The 24,263-nt window shown below is 53.7% G+C and overlaps 1 protein-coding gene across 3 annotated transcripts in view; it reads right to left on the minus strand.

The window, feature by feature from the left end:
• Nucleotides 1-24,263, minus strand: part of Pou2f2 (POU class 2 homeobox 2) — a 67,752-nt gene that overhangs the window by 21,455 nt on the left and 22,034 nt on the right. For 2 of the 3 annotated variants that reach the window (XM_051162599.1, XM_051162601.1), the window contains exons 1-5: nucleotides 18,797-18,864; nucleotides 7,375-7,440; nucleotides 7,238-7,272; nucleotides 7,052-7,108; nucleotides 996-1,112 (exon numbers count right to left, since the gene is read on the minus strand). In XM_051162599.1, the coding sequence (XP_051018556.1) occupies nucleotides 996-1,112; nucleotides 7,052-7,108; nucleotides 7,238-7,272; nucleotides 7,375-7,440; nucleotides 18,797-18,824 (303 nt within the window). In that variant the 5' untranslated portion in view covers nucleotides 18,825-18,864. Of the gene's footprint in view, nucleotides 1-995; nucleotides 1,113-7,051; nucleotides 7,109-7,237; nucleotides 7,273-7,374; nucleotides 7,441-18,796; nucleotides 18,865-24,263 lie in introns of those variants that run through there. The other variant, XM_051162600.1, reaches the window with a different exon arrangement.

The following is a 24,263-nucleotide window of genomic DNA, read 5'->3' on the forward strand; positions in this document are numbered from 1 at the left end:
TGAACCCAGGGCTTCTGGCATGCTAAGCAAGCGGTCTACCAACTGAGCCACGCTCCCAGGCCTGGAGCGCTAATTCTGAGTCTCAGCCTGTTCGTTTCATGCCCACGCGGATACCATTCATGGGGATGGGGGTGGCGACTTCCGGTTTCCTCACTGTAGGCTGAGCTTTTGGAAGACGCACAGAAAGTACATAGCTCAACCCAGGGGACACATGGGGGTACTCCTTGTGAGCCTTGCTTTAACTATCAGAAGGATGGGAGGGTACACTGCCAAGGCTTCCCATACGCTGCAGAACTGCACACAGTTGTTGTTGTCAGAGGCCCCCACCCCCACACCCCGTAGACCACTTCCTGCTTGGGCAGATCCCTTGCTCCAGGGAGTACGGTACAGTGCATGGTGGCTGCCCTTACCTGTGCTGTGAGCTGGATGGGTTGGGACAAGGTGAGCTGTGGGGTCCCTGGGGGCTGGCTGGCAGGCTGTGATGGTGGCAGGTCGCTTCCCCCAGAGGAGGCTGGGGTCTGCGAGGCGGAGGAGGAGGAGGAGGAGGAGGTGGAAGAGGAGGAGGAGGTGGAGGAGGAGGAGGAGGAGGCGGCAGCAGAGGAGGTGGAGGAGGCGGCAGCGGCGGCGGCGGCAGCGGCGTTGGCGGCGGCGGCGGCACTGGACTGCTGAACTGCAGCGGCCAGCAGCTGGGCCTGTGCTTGCTGCAGGAGGAGTTGTTGCTGAGCAGGCATCAGTGCTGTGAGCTGCAGCGGGGGTTGGGGGGGCGCCCGAGCAGGCAGCCAGCCAGCCAGGGGCAGCAGGGGCAGAGAAGGCAGAGACGGGTTAGGATCTCTGAGTGGAGAGCGGTTAGGAGACACATCTTTTACAGGACAGAGGAGGAGGAGGAGTGGAGGCAGGTGTGAGAGAGTGGCTGCGGCCTTGGTGAGGAGACCTGAGACAGATGACAGACCGGGAGGTTGGTACCCTCCACACAGAGTACTTTACCGGATACTTACCCCAGCTAGCTGGCTGCCCGTCAACATGAGTTGGGCCTGGGGCAGGTGAGGCTGAGCCGGCTGGGGGGGTAGGGGTGCTGTTGGGGCTGAGTCACCACTGGGGTCTTCAGCCTTGATCTGGGGAGGAGAGAGGCAGGGTCCGGGACCCCAGAATGTTAAGTGGAGGCCAGAGAGAATGCCCACCTGTGAACCAAAAAGAGGGTATGTGGGTGGCTGTGGCAGCCCTGGGCTGGCACAGGGGAGTTGGCTAGAGGAGGCCTCTGACCACTTTGGTGGCCTCAGTGTTCCTGGCGGTCAGTTAGTGCTAGCGCCCCATTGACAAGCAGTCCCTCCAGAGGAGAGGCATTTTCATACCAACTCTTTTTTGTTTTGTTTTGTTTTATTTTGTTTTTTTGTTTTGTTTTCGAGACAGGGTTTCTTTGTGTAGCCTTGGCCTAGACTCACTTTGTAGACCAGGCTGGCCTCAAACTCACAGTGATGTGCCTGCCTCGCCTCCCCGAGTGCTGGGATTAAAGGCGTGTGCCACCACTGCCCGGCTGGGAGTACCAACTCTTTGTGGCGTTATTGCTTTTTGTGTTTCGAGACAAGGTTTCACTATGTAGCCCTGGCTGTCCTGGAACTTGCTATGTAGACCCGGCTGGCCTCAAACTCGCAGAGATCCACCTGCCTCTGCCTCCCGAGTGCTGGGATTTAGAGGTGTGCACCACCACACCCGGCTAGGGGGCTACAGCTCTTATTTGTCCTTTGGGATAAAATTTTGTTGAAGGGGCTGGAGAGATGGCTCAGTGGTGTAGAGCACTGGCTGCTCTTCCAGAGGACCAAGGTTTGGTTCCCAGCACCCACATGGTAGCTTACATAACTCAAGTTCTGGGAAAACCTGACACCCTCTTCTGGTCCCTGTGGGCACCAAGCATGCACATTTGCATGGGGTGCACAAATAAACATGCATGAAAACTCTTTTTTTTTTTTTTTTTTTTTTTTGAGACAGGGTTTCTCTGTGTAGCCTTGGCTGTCCTGGACTTACTTTCTAGACCAAGCTGGCCTCAAACTCACAGCAATCTGCCTGCCTCTGCCTCCCAAGTGCTGAGATTAAAGGCGTGGGCCACCACCGCCCTGCCCAAAAATACCCTTTTTTTTTTTTTTTTTAAAGATTTATTTATTTATTACATATACAGTGCTCTGCCTGCATGTACACCTGCACACCAGAAGAGGGATCCAGATCTCCTGATAGATGGCTGTGAGCCACCACGTGGTGGCTGGGAATTGAACTCAGGACCTCTGGAAGAGCAGACAGTGCTCTTAACCGCTAAGCCATCTCTCCAGCTCCCACCAAAACTCTTATATACATAAACTAAAATAAAAATTTTTTTTCTTTGAAAAGAAAAAAAAAATCTCAGCGTTCAGAGTGTTTAAAAAGACTCACTACCGGGAGCTGGGCATTGGGGCACACACCTGTAATCTGGGCACTTTGTGGGGAGGCGGAGGCAGGAGGACCACTGTGAGTGCTGGGCCAGCCAGTGCACGCTCACTGAGGACTATATCTCTAGATACAGTTATGTAACAGCAGTGAATGGGAAAAGTGGTCAGGAGTTTGAACAAGAAGGAGGAGGGGAATACAGGGAGGTTTTGGAGGAAGGAAAGGAAAGTGAGAAATGTGATTGTATTAAAATATCAACAGAAAAAAAAAAGATTTGAGTTTTTGGTTGGTTGGTTGGTTGGTTGGATTTGCTTAGGTTTTTTGTTTGTTTTGTTTTTTGCTTTGTTTGCTTTTTTGCTTTTTGAGTGTCTCTGTGTAGCCCCGGCTATCCTGGACTAGCTTTGTAGACCAGGCTGGCCTTGAACTCAGAGAGATCCACCTGCCTCTGTCTCCCTGAGTGCTGGGAATCACAGGTGTACGCCACCTCGCCCAGCTGTAAGATATTTATTTTTTTTAAACTGGGGGGGGGGGGGGGACTCAAAACAAAACAATTAAAACCTTACAAGCTGGGAGTAGTTTTGGTAGGAGCGCCTGTAATCCTCACACTCGGGAGGCTGAGGCAGGAGGATTTTGATGAGTTTGAGGACCAGCCTGTGGTACATATTGATAATACTGCCTCCAAAAATAGACAGCTTGGCAGCTCATGAGTGCATATGATAGTGGGGACAGGCAGACGGCACCCACGGCAGATATGGGCCAGAGTGGACGAGATAGCCTGGAGAGATCAAGCCGGAAGGCCTACCTACCCATCCTGCTCTTACTGGTCACTCATCTCAGAGAGGGAAACAGAGTCCTGACAGAGACAACAAAACACAGCTGGTCCTGACCTGTGGATGAGCCGGCAGCGGCTCTGGCTTCTGTCTGTCTGTCTGTCTGTCTCTCTCACTGTAATGTGGATAGAGCTTGCACGGGCATACAGAAAACAGCAATGTCAAAGTCATCCTTGACTTCTTCCTCTTTTCCACAGCTGGGGCCATTGGCCGAAAAGGATGCTGGCTTGGGGGGGGGGGCGTGTGGGGGCATTTGGTGGCTAACATACTTTCCAGACCGGGACATTGGGGCCATCCTTAGTATCTCATTTGGCAAAAAGGAGACCGGGGGGGGGGGTGGGGGAGGGAGGGAGGGAGAGAGAGAGAGGGAGGGAGAGGGAGAGAGAGAGGGAGGGAGGGAGGGAAGGAGGGAGAGGGAGAGAGAAAGGGAGGGAGGGAGAGAGAGAGGGGGGAGGAAGAGAGAGGGAAGGAGGGAGGGAGGGAGGGAGAGAGGGAGAGAGAGGGAGGGAGAGGGAGAAATGACTTATGCAAGCTGGCAGGGAGAGTGTCTGGAACGCAGAGGGAGATTACAGACACCCAAAGGGTCGGCAAAGCCCAAAAGACCGACAGACCTCGATGTCTCTCAGGTTATGGGATAGACAGGTCAGAAGTTTCAGGCATGAAATAACTCCATTAGAAGTTGGAGATATGAGTTTCCTTTTTTTTTTTTTTTTTAATTTGAGACAGGGTTTCTCTGTGTAGCCTTGGCTGTTTTGGACTCACTTTGTAGACCAGGCTGGCCTGGAACTCATAGAGATCCACCTGCCTCTGCTCCACCACACCGGGCTACAGTTTCCTTAGAATGGACCTTAGAGGCTCTCCTGGCTAGTTGTAATCAGTTGTGGTTTTTTTTTTTTTTTGTTTCTTTGTTTGTTTTTAGTTTTTCCAGACAGAGTTTCTCTATGTAGCCTTGGCTGTCCTGGACTCACTTTGCTGACTAGGGTGGCCTTGAACTCATAGCAATCTGCCTGCCTCTGCCTCCCAAGTGCTGGGATTAAAGGCTTGTGCCACCACGCCCGGCTGTAATCAGCTTTCAACATATTTTTTATTTTATTTTGTGCGTATAGGTGTGCACACGCCATAACGCATATCTGGAGGTCAGAGGACGCCCTGCAGAAATTACATCTCTCCTTCTACCATATGGGTCCCGGGAACTGAACCGAGGTCATGCAGGCTTGGCGGCAAGCGCCTTTACCCACAGGGACATCTTCTTCCACCTTCCATTAAATTGCTTGCTTAGTTTTATTTTTTTAATTTTTTAAACAAAACAAACAAACAAACAAACAAAACCAAGATTATGTAGCCTAGGCTGGCCTCCAATTGGGCATTCTTCCTGCCTTAGCCTCCTTAGGGCAGGGATCAGCAGCACGTTATCACCACACCCAACGGCACACTTGGGGAGTACTTAGTTTTGGAAAATTCAGAGTGACATACTAAGGACTCACAAGTGTTTCGATATGTGTTGTATTTTAATATGAAGTTTAAAAAAAAAATACTCAAACTGAAAGCTTTTTTGTTTTGATTTTAAAACAAAACAAAAAAAACAAAAAAAACCGCAGGCCTGGCACTTGCTATGTAGATCAAGCTGGCCTTGAACTCTTAGAAGACCTGCCTGCCTCTGCTCTCACAGTGCTGGGATTGAAGGCGTGCGCTATGACGCTCAACTTTTGTGTGTCTGTGTGCTCCTGTCTGTGTTTATGTGTCCCTGTGAGTATGCATGTGCGTGTCTCAGGCAGTCTAGGCCGGCCGCAGATTAAATAGTCAAGGACTTCTGATCCTCCTGCCTCTACCTCCTGGAGGGCCATGCCTGGCTTATGGAGTCCCGGTGGGGTCAAAGGTCATCAAGCTAGACAGGCACTCAGCCATTGATACCACATCCCTGGCTTACAATGTTTTGTTTTGAAACAGGGTCCTCGCTAAGTTGCCCAGGCTAGCCTGGAACTTATACTATTGCAGCCCAGGCTGGCCTCTCACCTGGGCTTCCGGAGAGTGAGCCGGGACTGACTATCCGCCCCACCACACTTGACCGTGATGATATTTTAAGCTGTCTCATCAATGCCAGCTAATCTTCCCTTTCAACCAGAGGAGGAGGAAGAGGAGGAGGAGAGGCCCTGGGCTTAGACGCTTCCGCACATGAGGGACTTGGGGTAGAATTTAATAATCATTGTATTTATTTCCATGGTAAGTGATTCTGGTTTTCCATTCATGAAATTTCCATTTAAAAACCATTTATTCAAGCTGCTGAAAACCGAAGCCGTTCAATGACTTGGTAATTGTTGAAACTGACTGATGGGTTCCTGCGGGGTACACGCATCTGTCTATTTCTGTATCACATTTTCCATAATAAAATGTTTTTTTTTTTTAAATCGAGCCACTTAAGCAAAATTATTATGTAAATAACAATCCACAGCGGCTCACAGGGGATGGAAGCACCCAGTGTGCCTCAGTGAGGGCGGGGAAGGGGTGGGGGGGGGCCTGCGCAGCGGGGGCGGGGGACCCTGGTGCAGAGGAGGTGGCAAGAGGTTGAGAAGCAAAGGTAGGGCCAGAGAAACAGGGGGAAGTGTGGGAGAACTCCAGGCCTGGGGAGGGGAGGGCGGACCCCTCACTGTCTCTCACTGGCTTCCCAGAGAAGGCTGCTGCTGGGAGCAAAGACAGACAGATGGACTGGGGCACGCACTGCTGGGGCTGAGGTCAGAAAGTCAAGAACAGGGGCGCCCTTCTGACCTGGGCCCTGGATCCAAGCACTGTGTACAAAAGACATCTGCTCCCAAACCGTTTTGTCCTCCCAGCACTGGGGACACAGCAGGCTAGGAGCGCAGGAGCACAGAAGCGGTCCTGGCTGCCCCCCACCCCACCCTCAGCATCAGAGAAGGGGAAACTAAGCCGCCCAGAGACAGGAAGTGACTTTCCCATGGCTACAGAGCTAGGCTGCAGGGTTGGGTGGGGAGCACTCTGAGGCACCTCTGGTCAGGGCTCTCTGTCCATGTCCCCACCCTGGCTTCTCCTTTTAGGCGTCTGAACCTGTCTGTGGCCCTTACCACCATCAGGCTAGATGGAGACTGGACCCCCAGACCAGTCCCCAAGTCCCATAGTGCCTAGCAACAAGGCCCATCTCCATCACCCTCTCCTTCATCCTGGGTCTGCCAACTTCACTTAGCCTGCTCCCTGCTGGCTGTGTGTGTGTGTGCAGGCTATGTGAGTGTGTGCACACCTCTGTGTGTGTGTGTGTGCGCGCGAGCGTGTGTGTGTGTGTGTGTGTGTGTGTGTGTGGGAGTGGGAGAGTATGTATAGGTGTGAGTCTGTGAGTGTGTGTCTGTGTGCTCCCGTCTCTGTTTATGTGTGTCTCTGTGGGTATGTGCAAGTGCGTGAGTGTGTGTCTGTGTGTGTGTGTGTGTGTGCGCGCACGTGTGAGAGTGGGAGTGTGTGTATATGTGTGAGTATGTGAGTGTGTGTGAGGGTCTGTGCATGTGCGTGTGATAGGGTACAGGGGTGCTTCAGGCCCTTTGGCCAGGGAAGTCGGGATGGGGGTGGAGCCTTGACTTCCTGTTGTTATCACCCTGGGGCTCCGGGGGGGATTTCCCTGGCCACCCCCACCCCCCTAGGGAAGGGGAAGGAGACTGGGTGAGTCACAAGCCTGGGGCGGGAACCCAAGGGTGAGGAGGGGCAGGAGGAACCTTGTCACTGGTACCTTTGTAGGACCTGTTTCCTCGGACAGACATGCTTCCTCCCCTGTCCCACCCCCCTCTCCATGTGATCCCATGGTTGCTTACCTTGGTGCTGGGGCCAGTTGGGGACACAGAGAAAGGGGAAGCCTTATTCTGGGGGTTCTGTGGAGAGAGAGTTGGGGCAAGGAGATGGGAATGGTGTTGTGAAAAATTCTGGACACCTGCCCCCCTCCCCCAACCGCTGCTCCGTCCTTCCCTTCCCACCCTCCAGGGCAGTTGAGCGAGCCTGACCTGATGGTTAACGTCGGGTCCATTTCTTTCCGTGTCTGCAGAGAGAGGGGGGTGGGGGGGGTATGTTGCCAGCCGTTCCTACACACTGTTCCCATGCCTGTCTGCCCTCTCCCCTGCATCTGCCCATCCACACTCACCTGTGTGCTCTGATGGGGGGTCCAGACTTTGCTTCTCGGCCTCCAGGGGCTTAGACATTCTTATTTCTGGGAACAGAGAAGAAATACGGAGATTGGAGAGGAGAGAGAGGAAGCCAGGAGGGCTCTAAGGTCCTTCTTCTGCCAGCCCCACCCGCAACTAAGTCTTTTCCAACCTGGCTCCTAACCCTGACACTTCTGAGTATCTCCTTCAGAAAGTTCATGAGAAAGGACACCTCCAAAAAAGAGGTACAGGACGTGTCACCTACCGTGAGGCACCGGGGACGGTGGGAGGTGGGGTAAGGTCACACACAAGAAGACATCGGCAGTCTGCGAGGGGACGGTAGGGCCCCATAAAGGAACCCGGAACAACCTCTGGCCTCCGACCCCAGGCAGGTGGCCGAGGCTCTGGTCCTGCCCTGCCAGGTTTCAAGTGAAACACGTTTTCCATTCTGAGGAGGGTAAGCGAGATGCGATGGGGTTGCAGGAACCCCAATGCAGGGAGCTGTCAGATCTCAGGGTGTGATTCAGCCATCCTCTGTCCCACCACTTTCCCTGTCCCCCCCCCCCGCCCTCCGCCCTCCGCCCTCCTCCCTCCCCCCCATGTCCCCGCCTAACTCCCACTGGCCTTCCGTCCTGCCTGACACCACAAGCCTGCCTGCCCCACCTTACTCCTCTCCGACCCCGTAGCCATCCACCTCTACCCTGACCCTACTCTTCAAAGCAACTCTGGACTTTATGGCCCCCAAAGCCTTGAATCCCAGCTGGGCTTGCAAATCTACCCACAGAGGAAGGTGGCAGGTAGTGAGTCAGGTGCTAGAGGAAGGAAGGTCCTTGCAGGCTGACACCTGACATCAGAGGTGCCTGTCTGCTGCCACCCAGCACTGAGCCAAACAGGACACATGAGCCATACTAGTGCTAAGGGTCTCTATTTCATATTGACGAAGCTGAGGCCGCCAGGGCTGCCAACCCACACCGAACAGTTACGTCAGCAGCAGCACCCTGGTGTTCCTGAATCCAGGGTCTCTCTACTAATCTGGACCCCTCGGGCCTCCTCTTCATCAATTCATACTGTCCTTGTCAAGACACTGACTCATGCCCTGCCTGGGCCTGGGCTGCGGCAAGAGTGGCCCCCCAACCTCCAACCCCCTGCCCCCCCCCCGCCCGCCCACTATTCTCAGCTCCTGTGCCTCAACCCATATTCGAGTGTTCAGCCCAGACTCCAAGTCGTTCACGTGACCTTGACTCTTAAGTTGTCTCGGACCTCGCTCACAACACCCCTCCTCGATCACCCAAAAGCCCCAGCAAAGTCTCGAAGGCAGGCGAAAGTGTGCCCAGAACTCTGCACCAGGAAAAACAGAAAGTCTAGGAAATTTCGGAATTGAGGATTTCTTGAGGTGAAACACTACCCACTCGCGTTTTAGACTCTTAATCCAAAAGCTGGGTGGAGGGGGCAGGCGACGGCCCACAGGCTAAGAGTAAGTACTGTTCTTGCAGAGTGCCGGAGCTCAGCTCCCAGCACCCATGCTTGGTAGCTCACAACCGCCTGTAACTTCAGGGGTTCCAAAGCCTGCAGACAAGTGCACATACTGGCCTCTCCATATACACAGTTAAAAAGAAAAAAATAGTAAAAGCCAAGTCGGGCATTGTGCAAGTGTGAGTGTTGGGCACAGTGCACGTGCGAGTGTTGGACATTGTGCACTTGTGAGTGTTGGATATTGTGCACTTGTGAGTGTTGGACATTGTGCACTTGTGAGTGTTGGGCACTGTGCATGAGTGAGTGTTGGACATTGTACACGTGCTGAGTGTTAGGCACTGTGCATGAGTGAGTGTTGGGCACTGTGCATGTGTGAGTGTAAGTAAACACTGCAAGGAGAGCAGAGGAGATGGCCGCCCCAGAAGCCAGCATCTCCACTTCTGGGTAGCTGATAGGCAGAGGAAGCTCTGAGCATGTGTCTCAAGGGTGGAAATGCTAGCCTAGCATAAGGCCTTGGGTTCCGTTCCCAGCAACACACACACACACACACACACACACACACACACACACACACACACACACACACACCGTCCCACGCTCCTCCAAACATACAATAACACACACACACATTCACCACCACACACACCACACATACACACCAATACCACACACACACACACACACACACACACACACACACAGAGGAAAAAGAATAAGTTGCCGCCAAAGGCCCAGGCCCACGTACCATGGCCCGACAGCCTATATGTAGACCAGATAACTACAATGTGGTACGTCCATACAACGAAGCACACTACACCAGTGAAAATGGACAAACTCCCGCTTCGCACACACTACTGGGTGCTGCAAGCTCAGTGAAAGTGGCCGAACACAAATGCAAACATACATCTGTGAGTCCGAGACACTGAGCTTAAGAGCCAGAAAACTAGGCTGGTCATGGTGACAATGGCTGGAAACCCAAGGTTTCAGAGGTCGAGCCATGAGGATGGGAAACTCAAGGTTGTATGTTCAGCTACACTGTAAGTCTGAGGCTAGCCTGGGCTATAAGAGAGACCGCGTCTCAAAACAAACCGGAGCTGGAGTGGCAGCTCAGTGGATATAAAGGATTTACCATGGAACACTGACACCCTGAGTTTCAGGCTCGGAAACCCACCATGAAAGCGGAAAACCAACTCCTGAAAATTGTTCTCTGACTTCCGCACACACCCCGTGGAGCTCCAGTAATAAATAAATAAATATATATATATTAACACACAAAAACTTCATAAAAACATCAAACAAACAAACTGCTCAGAACCCTCTAGAAGCTCAGGCCCTGTGCTCAGGCAATCAAAGTCACACGAGTGAGCACTTCTGGGGGCGTGAGGCGAGGCAGTAGGGAGGGGCTTTGTATGTCAGAGCTCACCAAGCTGTTTGCTTAAATTACAGCACTTCACTATTGCTCTTTGTCTTGTTTGTTTGTCTGGCTGGTTGGTTGGTTGATTTGAGACAGGGTTTCTCTGTGTAGCCCCGGCTGTCCTGGAACTCACTCTGTAGACCAGGCTGGCCTGGAACTCTCTAAGTGGCTGAAGATGACCTTGAACTTCTGACCCCAATGCCTTCACCTCCGAAGCACTGGGAATGCAGAGTGCACCAGCACGGCCAGTTTATACGGTGTTGAGAATGGAACCCGAGACTCTGTGTATACCAGGCAAGCCCTCAGTCCCTCCTTGGTTGGTTTGTTTGTTTTTTGAAGCAGCTTCTCACTCTAGCCCAGGGTGGCCCTCAAGCTCGCAGCAATCCTCCTGCCTCAGCCTCTGGAGTGCTAGAATTGCAAGGTTGAACCACCCCAGGCCTGGCTTGTATACTGTATTTCAACAGGGGTACTAGAAGGATAACTTTGGCTGGCATCTTGCCAGGACTACTCTGGGCCAGCTTCTTGTGGGATGATGCTTGGGTGTGGTCATTATCAATCAATCAATCAATCAATCAATCAATCAATATGACGAGCACTGTGGGAAAGGAGAGAGAGAGAGACCCCAGGGCTAGTAGGCCAGGCAACCCAGCCTAATCCAGGAGCCCCAGGTCCTAATGAGAAACCTAGTCTCCAAAAATAAGTCAAAGGGCTGGTGAGATGGTTCATGAGGTAACTGTTCTTGCCTCTAAAAGCCTGAGGTCTTACGTCCAATTCCCAGGACCCACACGGTGGAAGAAGAGAACTGGCTCCCACAAGTTATCCTCTGACCTCCCCATGCATACATAGCTTCTGCGCACCCACACACACATAAATAGTGTGAAAAAAATAAGGTGCACTCGCTTTTGAGGCGTGACACCCAAGTTTGACCTCTGATCTCCATACACACAGGCACATATGTGTATGTGTGTAATGTGCACTGTCACATGGGAACTGGCATGTTCTTGCGCACGCCCATTAATAGAAGCTAAACACAAGCCACTCCATGTTTCTATAAAAGCATAGACTGAGGAGGGCAAGTGAGGGCTGAGGAGGGCAGAAGAGGACAGGAAAGGGCATGGTGGGAGGGCTGGGGAGCCAGGCAATGAGTAACGCTAGTCACAACTTACCCAGATCTTAGCCCCTCTCCAGGCAGCTTCTAACCAACCCTCCCTGGGGCCCAAATCCCACCCCTTTGTGGCGACCCCATGAAACACACCCACTCTGCATCACCAGTTCCTGTGTCTGATTCAGCAGCCTTGCGTGCTAGATGGTGCTGTCCCTTCCCGGCAAGAAATATCCAGGTCCCCTAGCCTGGCCTTCAGGGTGTGGCCACCAGCCTCGACATCATGTGTCCAGTTCCTCACTGTTTTCAACACAGAGGCCATATCTCTGTGCTTGGGGAAGCCACCTGACATGGCCACAGCTGGCCAAATAAATACCTCTGTAGCCCACAGATGGGGCAGCCTCTGACCTCTCTACCCCAGAAGTCCCACATTCAACCCTGCCCTCTGCTGTGAGGTAGCTTGGTCCCTCCCAAAAGCCACGTGTGCTGGTCTACTTCTTCTTCTTCTTCTTCTCCTCCTCCTCTTCCTCCTCCTTCTCCTCCTCCTCCTTCTTCTTCAACGTTTTTCAAGACAGGGTTTCTCTGGGTGTGGTGGCCCTGGGTTGTCCTGGAATCACTCTGTAGACTAGGCTGGCCTCGAACTCACAGAGATCTGTCTGCCTTCACTTCAAAATGTCTAATGATTCACTTGTATGTATTCATACACACGTACTGTGCTGTGGCAGGTGAGTGGAGGTCAGAGGACTATGTGAAGAAGTAAGGTTCTCTCCTTTCATCATGCGAGTTCCAGGACTGAACTCAGGTCCTTAGGCTTGGCGGCAAGCACCTTTAACCACTGAGCTGCCGCCATCTTGTTGGCCCTATCAGAGTGTCATGGAGCCCAGGCTGGCTTTGAACTCGATATGTAGTCAAGGATAGTTATTAACTTCTGATGCCTTCCGCTCCCATCATCTCCTGAGTGCCGGGATTACCAACACCAACACGGGCTGGAGGTAGAACCCATAACCTTCCTCTCTCAACTTCCCCCATTCTTGGATTAAAGCTATACACCACATCTGATTTGAAAAGTAGGATCATTAATGAAATATATAAGGTAAAATAAAGCTATTATCTAATATGATTGCTATCATTTGTAACTTTTGTTCGTTTTTGTTTTATTTTTTTTTCCAGACGGGGTTTCTCTGTATAACCCTAGCTGTCCTGGAACTCAATCTGTAGACCAGCCTGGTCTCGAACTCACAGAGACCCGACTGCCTCTGCCTCCCAGGGTGCTGGGAGTACAGGTGAACGCCACCACCGCCCAGCCGATCGCTGTCATTTATAAGAGGGGGAATTTGGCTTGCAATCCCCATACCAAGAAAGCTAAAGGCAGGAGGATTGCTGAGAGCTGAAAGGGAGGGAGAGAGGATGACTGAAGAGGAGAGGAGACCAGACAGACAGACAGACAGACACACGCAGAGGGAGGACCACACAGAGGCATTAGGAGAACACAGTCACTGCAAGCCACAGACACAAGCCTTGGATGGACTGGGCCCTGTCAGAACCTTAGCTCAGAACTGCAGCCTCCAGAATTACAAGAGAACACATCCGTACACTCCAGCCACCTGCTTGGTGACAACTTTCATATCAGCAGCCCAAGCCTCCCATCGGTCCTGCCCTCCAGCGGTACGCCCCAAGTCCCAGCGCAGTGGCGTCGCGTCCCGGTTTCCTCTCTCACAGACAAGGACCTCTTCTGAGTCATCACCAGCCCAGAGCAGGTCCTGCCTGCTGAGGTCCGTCTCCCACAGGCTTGCTCTTTCTTCCTGGTCTCTCTCCCATCCTGCTGCCTCTCCACGGTCCTCCCCTGAAGCTCTGATGCACACTGGTCCCTCTGTCCTCCACTCTGTCTGACTGCCCAACCCTTCATGCCTCAGGACCCACCACTCCGATGGCCCTTGCTCAGAGACCAGAGTCTCCCCGCCACCCCACCGTCTGTGCTCAGTTCTTTCTGCCCCATCATCTCTCATCATCATCCAGGGGCTGTGGCCCTCTGGGACACATGTGTCTCTCTTATCAGTCTGAGAACTCCTCCAAAGCAAGTCTGGGTTTGGGGGGGGGTGTCTTGTTTTCTGTTTTTGTTGTTTTGGTTTTTCGAGACAGGGTCTCTCTGTGTAGCCTTGGCTGTCCTGGACTCGCTTTGTAGACCAGGCTGGCCTCGAACTCACAGCGATCCGCCTGCCTCCGCCTCCCTGAGTGCTGGGATTAAAGGCGTGTGCCACCACAGCCTGGCTGCAAGTTTGGTTTGATCTTGGGGTTGTCATAGATGACAGTCAGTGACCCCTCTTCTGCACAGGCCTCCCTGGTCCCCACTGTGGTCCCCACCATGCCCTGTCCACCTAGGGAAAGTGACCCTGCCCCTGCCCTTTGAGGGGATGGTAGCTCGGGACAAAAAGTAAGAGAAAACAAAAACAAAAACAAAAACACCACCATTCTGTTTGCTTTATCCTTCCTAAAATTTCACACCATGACCCAGCACTCCACACTTGATGAGAAAGGGTGGAGGGTGAAATAGGGCTCCATCGACTGACCGATTGATTCAACTGTAGTCCCCACCCACGCTAGACAAGTGACTTACCACTGAGCTACAGTAACAGCTCCCTCCCTTTTAGAGACAGGGTCTCCTGTTGCAAAGGCTGGCCTCAAAATTCACTACGTTCAAGGGATGACCTTGGACCCTGGGTCCCCCACCTCTGCTTTTTGTGGTGGGACTATCTGGATGCACCCATGCTCAGTTTATGTGGTTTTGGGGTTCAGACCCCATACTAGGCAAGAACTCTTGGCTCCCCTCCCCCCCTTTTTTTAATCTTCAGACCAGATCTTGGTAATTTGTACAGGTTGGCCTTGAATTTGCAATCCTCTTGCCCGCAGGCTCCTGGGTAGCTGGGATTATGGCCTGTGTCACCAGCCCTGGCCTGTTTTTGTGCTGTGCCTTGTTGTTTAGTTTTTGTTTTTGAGATAGGGTCTCTCTGTGTAGCCCTGGCTGTCCTGGAACCTGGACAACCTGGAACTCACTATGTAGACCAGGCTGGCCTCAAATTCGACATTCCTCTTGTATCAGCCTGCAGAGGCCAGTAAGCAAGCCTGAGCTAACACACGGTTAGAGCTCCGTTTTCACCGGAAGCCAAATGATGCCGGTGTCGGCGTCCCGGGCATCAGCCATTGAAGGCTCTGCCTCACCTTCAGTCCAGACGGAGCCAGCCCTAATCACGAACATTGCCACCACCTCCACCCAGACACCCGCTTCAGTGACACATAGGTTGACCTTGGCTCTCAGATTTTTAAAAAATGCGTATGAGTGTGTGTGTGTGTGTGTGCGCGCGCGCGCGTGCGCGTGCGCATACATATGTGCTGCTATGGCCAAAACTCAAGGCTTCGCGCATGCACACCAAGTGCTCCTACCACGTAACCACACACCCTGCCTGGGCACTCAGATTTTTAAAAGTTCCTCCAGGGGATTTTAAGGTGCTCCCGAACCCTGGCACCTCCCGAATGCTCAAACACATACAAAAGTTGCGTATGTATTTACGGCTGCCCCTCCCCGTCCATCCTTAGGCCACGTGTGATTTTTTTTTTTTTCAGGAACTGGCAAGGTAAAGTACCAGGCTTTCTCAGAGCTGCCTGGTCCCTTAAATTCCACCAGCCTCAGGCCAGACCCACCCCAAGCTGCCCAAGCTCTGAGTTCACCCTCGCTTGCCCCAAACGGCTCAGGGCTGGGACCCTAGGTCCCTTCTCCCCTCCCCGGCCCTCCCTCTGCGACTTTCACTTCTCCTCTCTGCATTTCCCTCAGCCAGTTTTTAGCAGGCTTCGGCTAGCTTCTCGTTAGCGCTTACCGAAAACGGGGCTAAATATAGAGAGCCCAAGGGCTGCCCCTCACCCCGCCGGCCCCACTTGGCCTGTCCCCTGGGTCCTCTGCCTCCACAGCAGAGTCCATGGCCCTGGAGCCCCCACGGGCAGGATTGGCTGCTACCGGGAACCTCTGTGGGCCCAGCAGTCCCGGCCCCCTGCCCTCCCCAGGAGTGTTACCTCACACCTCTCTCAACCTCACAGCTGTCCCAGGTAACCTCAAGGGACCAAACACTTCAGTGCTGTCCGGAGGGGAGGGTTGGAGATTCTGGTAGCAGACACATGACTAATGGGTACTACCCCCACAAGGTACAGCCAGCAAGGCAACACCCCACCCCAACATAGATATGTGTGGATCCCAGAGAAGAGTGAGGTCAAGGGCATCACCTTTCACAGCCTCAGATTGGAATGAATGAATGAATGAATGCAGGAAAGGTAAACTAAGGTTGATACCATCCAAAGCAGATTCCACCTGCCACGGCCCCAGACGCCTTACGTACGGCACAGTTTGCACGTGGTTATGCTTGCACGGCAGCCCTTGCCGCAAATAGCTACGCGACTTTTGCATGTAATAGAACATTCAGGAGGTGCCAGGGTTCGGGAGCACCTTAAAATCACCTGGAGGAACTTTTAAAACTCTGAGTGCCCGGGCAGGGGGTGTGGTTCCGTGGCAGGAAAACACTTGGTGTGCATGCACAAAGCCTTGAGTTCTGGCTATAGCAGCGCACACTCACGTGCATGCACGTACACACGCGCGTGTACACACTCCATATACACTTTTTTGAAAATCTGAGAGCCCAGGTCAGCCTATGTGTCGCTGAAGCAGGTGTCTGGGTGGAGGTGGTGGCAGTGTTCTAGTGAAAATGGAGCTCTAAGCGTGTTAGCTCGTGCTTGCTTGCTTGCTAGCCTCCATAGACTGATACAGGAGGAATGTCAAATTTGAGGCCAGCCTGGTCTACATAGTGAGTTGCAGGTTCTAGGACAGGCAGGGCTACATAGACCTATCTCGATGCCCCCTCCCATTCCCAAATTCCAAAACAAAACAAGAAAACCTGTCTACAACATCCTGATTATATTTGGGGGGGGGGGTTGGAGACAGGGTTTCTCTGTGTAGCCCTGGCTGTCCTGGAACTCACTCTGTAGACTAGGCTGGCCTTGAACTCACAGAAATCCGCCTGCCTCTGCCTCCCAAGTGCTGGGATTAAAGGCGTGCGCCACCACGCCGGGCCCAACATCTTGGTTTTTGTCACCTGACAAATCAAACCTCCACCCTATCGCCAAAGCAGACTTTTCTTAAGCTTGTAGACAAAGGGCTTGCCAGGCAAACATGACGGCCTGAGTTCAAGTCCCCAGGACCCCATTTTCAAAAAGCCAAGTGCAGTGACGTGCGTGCGTCTGCAATTCCAGTGCAGACAAGATGGCAAGATGGAAGATGGGGAATTCCTCGGAGCTGGCCAACCAGTTAGCCTGTGTCAGACAAGAGGGAAGGCATGAACTGACACCCTGAGGTTGACCTCTGACCTCCACAGAGACTTGCCCACACTCACATTTGCATGTGTGACTGCACACCCCCGCACACTCCCACACATACAGACACCAGGCCTACAGGGAGACAAACACATAGATAGGACCGGCGTGCGAAGAAAGACCCATCCAGACACACACACACACACACACACACACACACACACACACACACACACACACACACACACACGCACGCACTTACTCACACCCAGAGCGGCACACGGGCACGCACACACTCACGCAGTCGAAGGCAGGGACACATGTGATGTGTGTACACTCGTGTCCAGAATCGGATCATTCTGAGAAAGAACCGCACAGACCCCTGAGACACTTCACAGCCGAGGAGGAGGAGGCGGTGAGCGATCTGCCCGAGGCCACGAGACGCATATTACTCACACCCTCGCAGCGTATTGATTCTTGTCAATGCTACATGGTGAAAAACCTGTAAGAGTTCTCCTGGGTAGGGCTCTTTCCCCACCCCCATACCCCCACCCCCTCATGCCCCCCACCCTCTAGAAATCCCCAGTAAAGGGTCTAATGCTTTGTCCAGTACCTACAAGCTCTCACTTGACCTCAAAGAAGGGCGTGTCGTTAGCAAAGCCACTACACCTGGGCAGACGATCTGAGCTTCGTATCTACACTGAACAGGTACATGCGTGTACAACCACAGTCACCTCAATGAACGAACACCTGTCAGTCTGTAGTTCTATCTTCCACCTCCACCATTTATATCCTAGCTCAGACAGCTCCACCAGGAGGCCATCCCTGTCACCGTGACAGCTGAACTGAATAACTTCTGGCCTCTCTCCGCATCCCAGCCCTGAGCACTGCACAACCATCCTTTCCATCAGACTCGGGGCTCCAGAAAAGCAGATCTGAAGCCTCCTGGCCCAGACATATTTCCAGCAAGCACTGTCCAGCATAAACTGTCCGGTAAACAGCCATTGTCAGAGGGGCTCGGCGATGCCCCCATACGCTGATGCACGTCCGAGGGACACACCCCAAGCCCCGACTCACACCTACGGTCACCCGGGAGCTCGACACACACTCAGCCATGGCCAGAGAGTCACGCCGAGGAAAGCGAGCATGAAGCAGTGGGTTTTTGCCGTTTCCCAGCCCTGTGTCGAGCATCACTGGCCTCACGGTACAGTTCCTGGCACACTGCTAGGACTTGGAGTACCAAGTCTGGGAGGAGACACACACCCTCTATGGCGCAAGTCACCAAGTACAAATCACCTGGTACAGTGCCTGCGCAGTGCTCACCCAGGTGAGCTCCTAGTAACTCACAAATGTAGTCAGAGCAGGGTGAGGAGGACCAAGGGATGTGATTAGTGCCGGTTTGCATTGGGGAGGTCGGGGGGTGGAGGAAAGACTTCCTTGAGGAAATGGCCGCTGAGGTGGATGAAGCCAAGCCAAGAAGTCATGGCTAAGGACACAGACGGAACGCCACACACAGCAGCCCCCAGCACATCCAAGAGTGTGCGCTGCCCCGTAGACAGTGGTTCTTGAAGGTGATCAGGGATGCCCCAGGCACACACCAAGCTGAGGCTCACACCTTCTGTCACCTAGGAGCTTGGCGCACGGGACTCAGAATACCACACCCGCATGCACACATGCACACTTGCACACACTAGCTCGGGGGAGAATGGCACTACCCAAACGCAACAGCTTGGCCTTCTAAAACCCTGCAGCAGCCCCCCCCCCCCGGGTCCAAGGGGTCACTTAAACAGCCCATATGAAGTCCTCCCACCAGCACACTACACCCTCTCTTGTCCTGTCCCCTCAGTGGGGAGACAGATTGGAAGCTCCCAGTGCCTAATGCAAAACAGCAGCAAAGAGAAGCCTAGGAAGGGGACCAAGTGAGGGAAGAAAGGGTCCGAGAGCACAGCGCCCCAAAACAAAGAGGACAGCTGAGGAGGTGCGGGGAGGGGTCTGCAGCGGTAGGCAGCAGAACAGAGGGGGCGAGGGGCAAACGCGCTGTCTACGCTTGCTCTCCACCCATGAGAAGGTATCAGACTCTTACCTGGAGCCCCCATGCTGGAGTGAACCATGCTGCCCGCCAGCCGGTGCTGGGGAACAACTGTGTCATCTCCCCGCCCTCTGTGGGGGCCAGCCCTCTGGGCCGGAAGTCACCCCGGGAGGAAACCACAGGGCCGGTCCGCCCCCTTCGGAAGGGAAAAATACCCTGGCCCACAGCGGCCCAGTCGACCCCAAATCATGAGTGTATTTGAGGGTAGGGGTTAGTCGGGTGGAAAGCGAGGAGGCTGGAATAACTGACTCTTGCTGGGGCGGCTGGAGGGGGGGCCGCACCAAGGAGGTGTCTCTACGGTCCTCCTGCCCCCGCAGCATGACAGTGAACACATCTGGAGCAGGGCGTTTGGGGCCCGAGAGAGAAGACGAGGGCAAACCAAAACAAAGGCAAGCACAATTTGAGGTCTGTTTGAGGAGGGCTCTCTCAGGGCCTGACCCTGCACCTCACACGTAACAGGTGTCAAGTGACAGGGCAGTGTTCTGTGCTTCAGCAGCGGCTTTCTCAAAGTCTCTGGACCAAGAAGCATCCAAGTCAAAAACCAGGATGCTGTGGACAGACCAAAGCCTGCGACCTGTGCCACAGGTAAGACAGCCCGGGCCACCCACCGCTAGGAAGAATCAGTGCCCATGAGCGGTGGCAGTGAGGGCAGAGGGTCGAAGACATAGCCAGAGGCAGCTAGAAGTCTGTCAGAGTGTAAATGCATGCAGTGGAGCTGAGCCTGAGTCGCGGAGGTTTCCTGTGCGGTTCTTCCCGCCGCTCCGCTCTCAGCCCTGCGGTTTCCGTGACGGCCGCCAGAGGGCGGCAGCGTCCAGTCAATGGGCCGGAGGGCGGGGCTGGCTGCGAAGGAGGGAGCCCCGCCCTCCGCTCCCTCCCGGCCCACAACCTTCCCCCCCCCCCGCGCCCCCCCGCCCCGCCACCCCGCGCGCACACCTGCGAGGGTCACACAAAGGCGCAGGACTCCGGCGCACAGTGGCGCAGACAAAGGCGCGCCCGAGCCAACTGCCCTCTTCTTCCTCTCAGCTCCAGGGGTCCGAGTTGCTGAGTTGCCTTGGGGGCTCCCAAACATGGCTCTCCTGTACACCAGGGCCATCCAGGACACTCTACACCCCAAATGGAGGCCCCCCCAACCACACGTGTGTGTACACACACACACAGAGCCTGGAGTCATCCTTCTATACACATATATACACTCAAGTGTTTCTTCTCAAAACCCCGTATTTCACACGAACGCACAGATTCACTAGTACCCATCTCTGCAGATGGCCCCAGCACCAAGGTCCCTCAACCACATGTGCTTCTTGTACTGCCTCACACAGACCCACCCGCACAGGGCATATCTACACACATGGCCGTCCCAGGCCTGGCCACATGTGCCCACCCTCCCACGTGCACAGCCATGAAGGGCTCTCTGTCCCCAAGCCCTGTGCAGGTAGACACCCGAAGACCTGGCAGCCAGGCAGGCCTGCCAGGAACGAACTCGGCTCTTAGTGCTGCACACAGAGGCAGCTACACTCTCCAGCATCCTGTTGTCAGAAGGGCCCGCTTCAGAGGACGTCTGCAGACCACACAGCAGCTGGCTACAGAATTTCTACACACAGAAGTCGGGCGGCAGTAGGGTAGCCGGTTCTTGTCCTAAAGCCGGATTTGCCCAGTAAGCCCCAGTTTCCATTTACGATTTATCTTTCGAGAGGTTGGAAATCAGAGTAGTGGTGGGACTTGGGGCGGTATGGAGGGATAAAAACCTAACCACAAAAAAAAAAAAAAAAAAGAAAGAAAGAAAAGAAAAGAAAGAAAGCTGGGCGCGGTGGCGCACACCTGTCATCCCAGCACTAGGGAGGCAGAGGCAGTCGGATTGCTGTGAGTTCGAGGCCAGCCTGGTCTACAAAGAGAGTCCAAGGCATTCAAGGCTACACAGAGAAACCAAACAAACAAAAACCCTAACCAGTTGCCCCTCGCCCCACAGCCCACCGTTTACCAACCCAACATCCATGCATGTCAGAAGTGCATACACCAGGCTGGGGGGCCCTGGATGGTGAGCAGGGAAAGGGTGGGATGCCCACTTCCGGTGAGGCCTTCCCAGGTCTGCAGGTGAGGCCGGGCTGGGAAGGCCTCCAGAGTCCCCTGAGGGTAAATCCTACCCCTGTCACCTTCTGCGCAGAGCAGGAAGTCTAATGAGCCTATGCCAGGGACACTGAAGGAGGGGTGACAGACAAGGAGGGCAGAGTTTGGGGCACATGACAGGGCAGGGGATGGGCTGGCAGATTGTAATGAGTATAGGTATGGTGCAGAAGTGGCCTAGTGGCCTTCCTACCACAGAAGAGGTTAAGGTAAGGAGGGAACAGACGCTGGGGAGCACTGGAGGGGGGCACTCGAGGTGCTTGGAGCCTGCGGGAGGTGGCACAGGGGAGGCCAGGCTGAGCTCAAGGCTGAGCGGTAATTAAAGGAGACGTAGGGGGCTCCCCAGGGCCAGCGGGGCCGGTAACTGACACGCGGGCCCCATTGCTCCGCTCATATTTCTCACCGGATCGATACGTTTGACTCCCGACAAGACAATAATCGCTTGTACGCGGCCGGCGAGTCGATCAAATACATTATTAGAGCGAGGTCCCCCGGGGGCCCGCCGGGGAGCCATAGGGGGGGGAGTAGTCAGCCCACCGGGGACAGTAGAGTGAGATTCTTCACCCCTCACGGCCCTCTGCCATGGCCTCTTCCTCCTGGTCATCCCTGGGGACCCTCCCTGGTGTGTCCCTCTCTCTCTCTCTCTCTCTCTCTCTCTCTCTCTCTCTGGACTCCTGCTATCATAAACAATCATATCACCCAGCCTCGGCCTTATCCCTGGTCTGCACAGGGACCCAAAAGGTTTGCCCCCACGGGCGATGCTCTCATCTGTAGGGCCGAGGCACGCGGGAGCTCAGAGAGGCCCCCTCAGACCCCTAGCCTGGTGGGAGACATAGAGATGGCGTCCCCGGGCACATAATTGGCAGTTGCGATAGAAGATGGCCTTGGGCCTAAGAGCCAACAGTAGCCCTCTTCAATCTAGCCTCCATCCTGGATGTACACACAATGATCTTCGGGAACCTAGGTCAAGGGGAAGCCTCCAGGGCATCAGGGACAACTGACTTAGGGGCCTGAACAAACTCCCACATGTCGGGATATGTGGCCGCCCTCACTACTCTGGCTACCTTCCAGCCACACTTAACCCTAGCTCTGGGCTGTTCGGACGCACCGTGTGTCCATCTCTTGCCAACTCCCTTGGCTTCTGGGCTCAAACCTAGAGCTCTTTTAATTTTAAAAAGATTTCCCTTTATCTTCTGTGTATGAGTGTTTTGTCTGCACGTATGTCTGTGCACCCCGTGTGTGCCTGGAGCCCACACAGGTCAGAAGAAAGCACTGGATTCCCTGGAATTGGAGTTACAGACTAACGTGAGCTGCCATGGGGTGCTTGGAACAAACCCAAATCCTCTGCAAGAGCAGTTGCTGCTGGTTTTGTTTGTTTTTGTATTGTTGGTTTTTTGAGACAGGGTTTCTCTGTGTGGCCTTGGCTGTCCTGGACTCGCTTTGTAGACCAGGCTGACCTCAAACTCACAGAGATCCGCCTGCCTCTGCCTCCCGAGTGCTGGGATTAAAGGCGAGCACCACTACCACCCGGCTGTGGCTGCAGTAGCTGCTCTTAACTACCCAGCCATCTCCTGGCCTTTAAACACATTTCTTGGGTGGGAGGTCCCCCTCAGTACTGCATCTCCAATGGGCCCCAAGTCAATCAAGGTTCCAGGGCTGGACGTGCCATTCAGATAGACTGCTTGCTTAGCTCGGCGATCCCCACGAAGCTAGGCGTGGTGACACATGCCTGTAATGCCAGCATTAAGAGGCGAAAGCCACAGGATCAGAAGTTCAAAGTCTACATAGTAAATCCAAGGCTAGCCTGGGCTACAAGAGGCCCCCATCTCAAAAACAAACAAACAAAAAATCAGATGAATTAATTCTTTAAAGACCATCTACCCGAGGTAGCAGCGAGGGGTGGGGGGGTGGGGTAGCAGTGGTGGTGGCGGCGGCGGCGGCGTTCCTGTCTGATTTGCTATCTGAGCCATCTTAAGGGTATGAGTTTTGCTATCTCATTTTACTGAGGAATTAGGGCACAGAGAGGGAGCATCTGCATCAGCAGCCCCGAGTCACACAGCATGTGACTAGTGGAGTGAGGATTCAAACCCTAGTCTCTCCTCTCCCTGGCTTCCTTAAACCCTTCCCTCGCCCCCACCTGCCGGGTCTTAGGGATTAGGATTCATTCAGCGTCTTCTCCACTGTGGGGCTCTTTGCTAGACTCTGAAATCCCTCTTGTCATCTTGACAACACTGAGATGCCTTTCCTGCATCCCATACCCCTTAGATCCTTCCTTCCTCCCTTCCTCCCTCCCTCCCTTCTACCATTTCTTCCTTCCTTTTTTTTTTTTTTTTTTTTAATCCTTTTTTTCCTCCTGGTTGGGGGGAGCAAGGTTTCAGTATGTAGTCCTGGCTGACCTTGAACTCTCAGAGATCCGCCGCCTTTGCCTCCCAAGTGCAGGGACTAAAGGCGTGCGCCACCACGCCTGGCTTAATATCTGTCTCTTGGTGTTCGGCAAAGCACTAGGTTCCATCTGACCTCATCGACTTCTGTGGGGGGGGGGGCCCAGGCCTCTGCCACACATCTCTTCCCAGACACGGTGATGTATCCCTACAGGGCCAGCACTTTGAGAGGCTGATGAAGGAGAAGAACTTCAAATTCCGAGCCAGCCTGGGCTACAGAGTGAGACCTTGCCTCAAACACATACACACACACACACACACACACACACACACACACACACACACACACACACACACACACACACAAACACACACAAAGGGGCTGGAGAGATGGTTACGAGTAACCACTGCTCTTCCAGAGGACCAGAGTTCAATCCCCAGCACCACCTGGAACAACTCCAGGGTTGCCTGCACACACCCACAATACAGCAGACACAGTACATATAAAAAAAAAATAGATGAATAAATAAAATGTGAAAAGAAGGGGCTGGAGAGATGGCTCAGAGGTTAAGAGCACCAGCTGCTCTTCCAAAGGTCCTGAGTTCAATTCCCAGCAACCACATGGTGGCTCACAACCATCTATAATGAGATCTGGTGCCCTCTTCTGGTGTGCATGCAGGCAGAACATTGTATACATAATAAATAAATCAATCTTTTTTTTTTTAATGTGAAAAGAATTAAGGCTGTCATGTGCCTTTAATCCCAGCACCCTGGAGGCAGAGGCAAGCAGATCGCTGTGAGTTCGAGGCCAGCCTGGTCTACACAGTGAGGCCAGGACAGCCAAGGCTACACAGAGAAACCCTGTCTGGGGGAGGAGGTAGAAAGAAAGAAACCTGCCCTGCGGTGCATTTACGTAGCAATTTGTAAACAGACTTCAGAAGACAGAACACCACAGGAGG

The sequence above is a fragment of the Acomys russatus genome, chromosome 19 (assembly GCF_903995435.1).
Source record: "Acomys russatus chromosome 19, mAcoRus1.1, whole genome shotgun sequence".
NCBI lineage: Eukaryota > Metazoa > Chordata > Mammalia > Rodentia > Muridae > Acomys > Acomys russatus.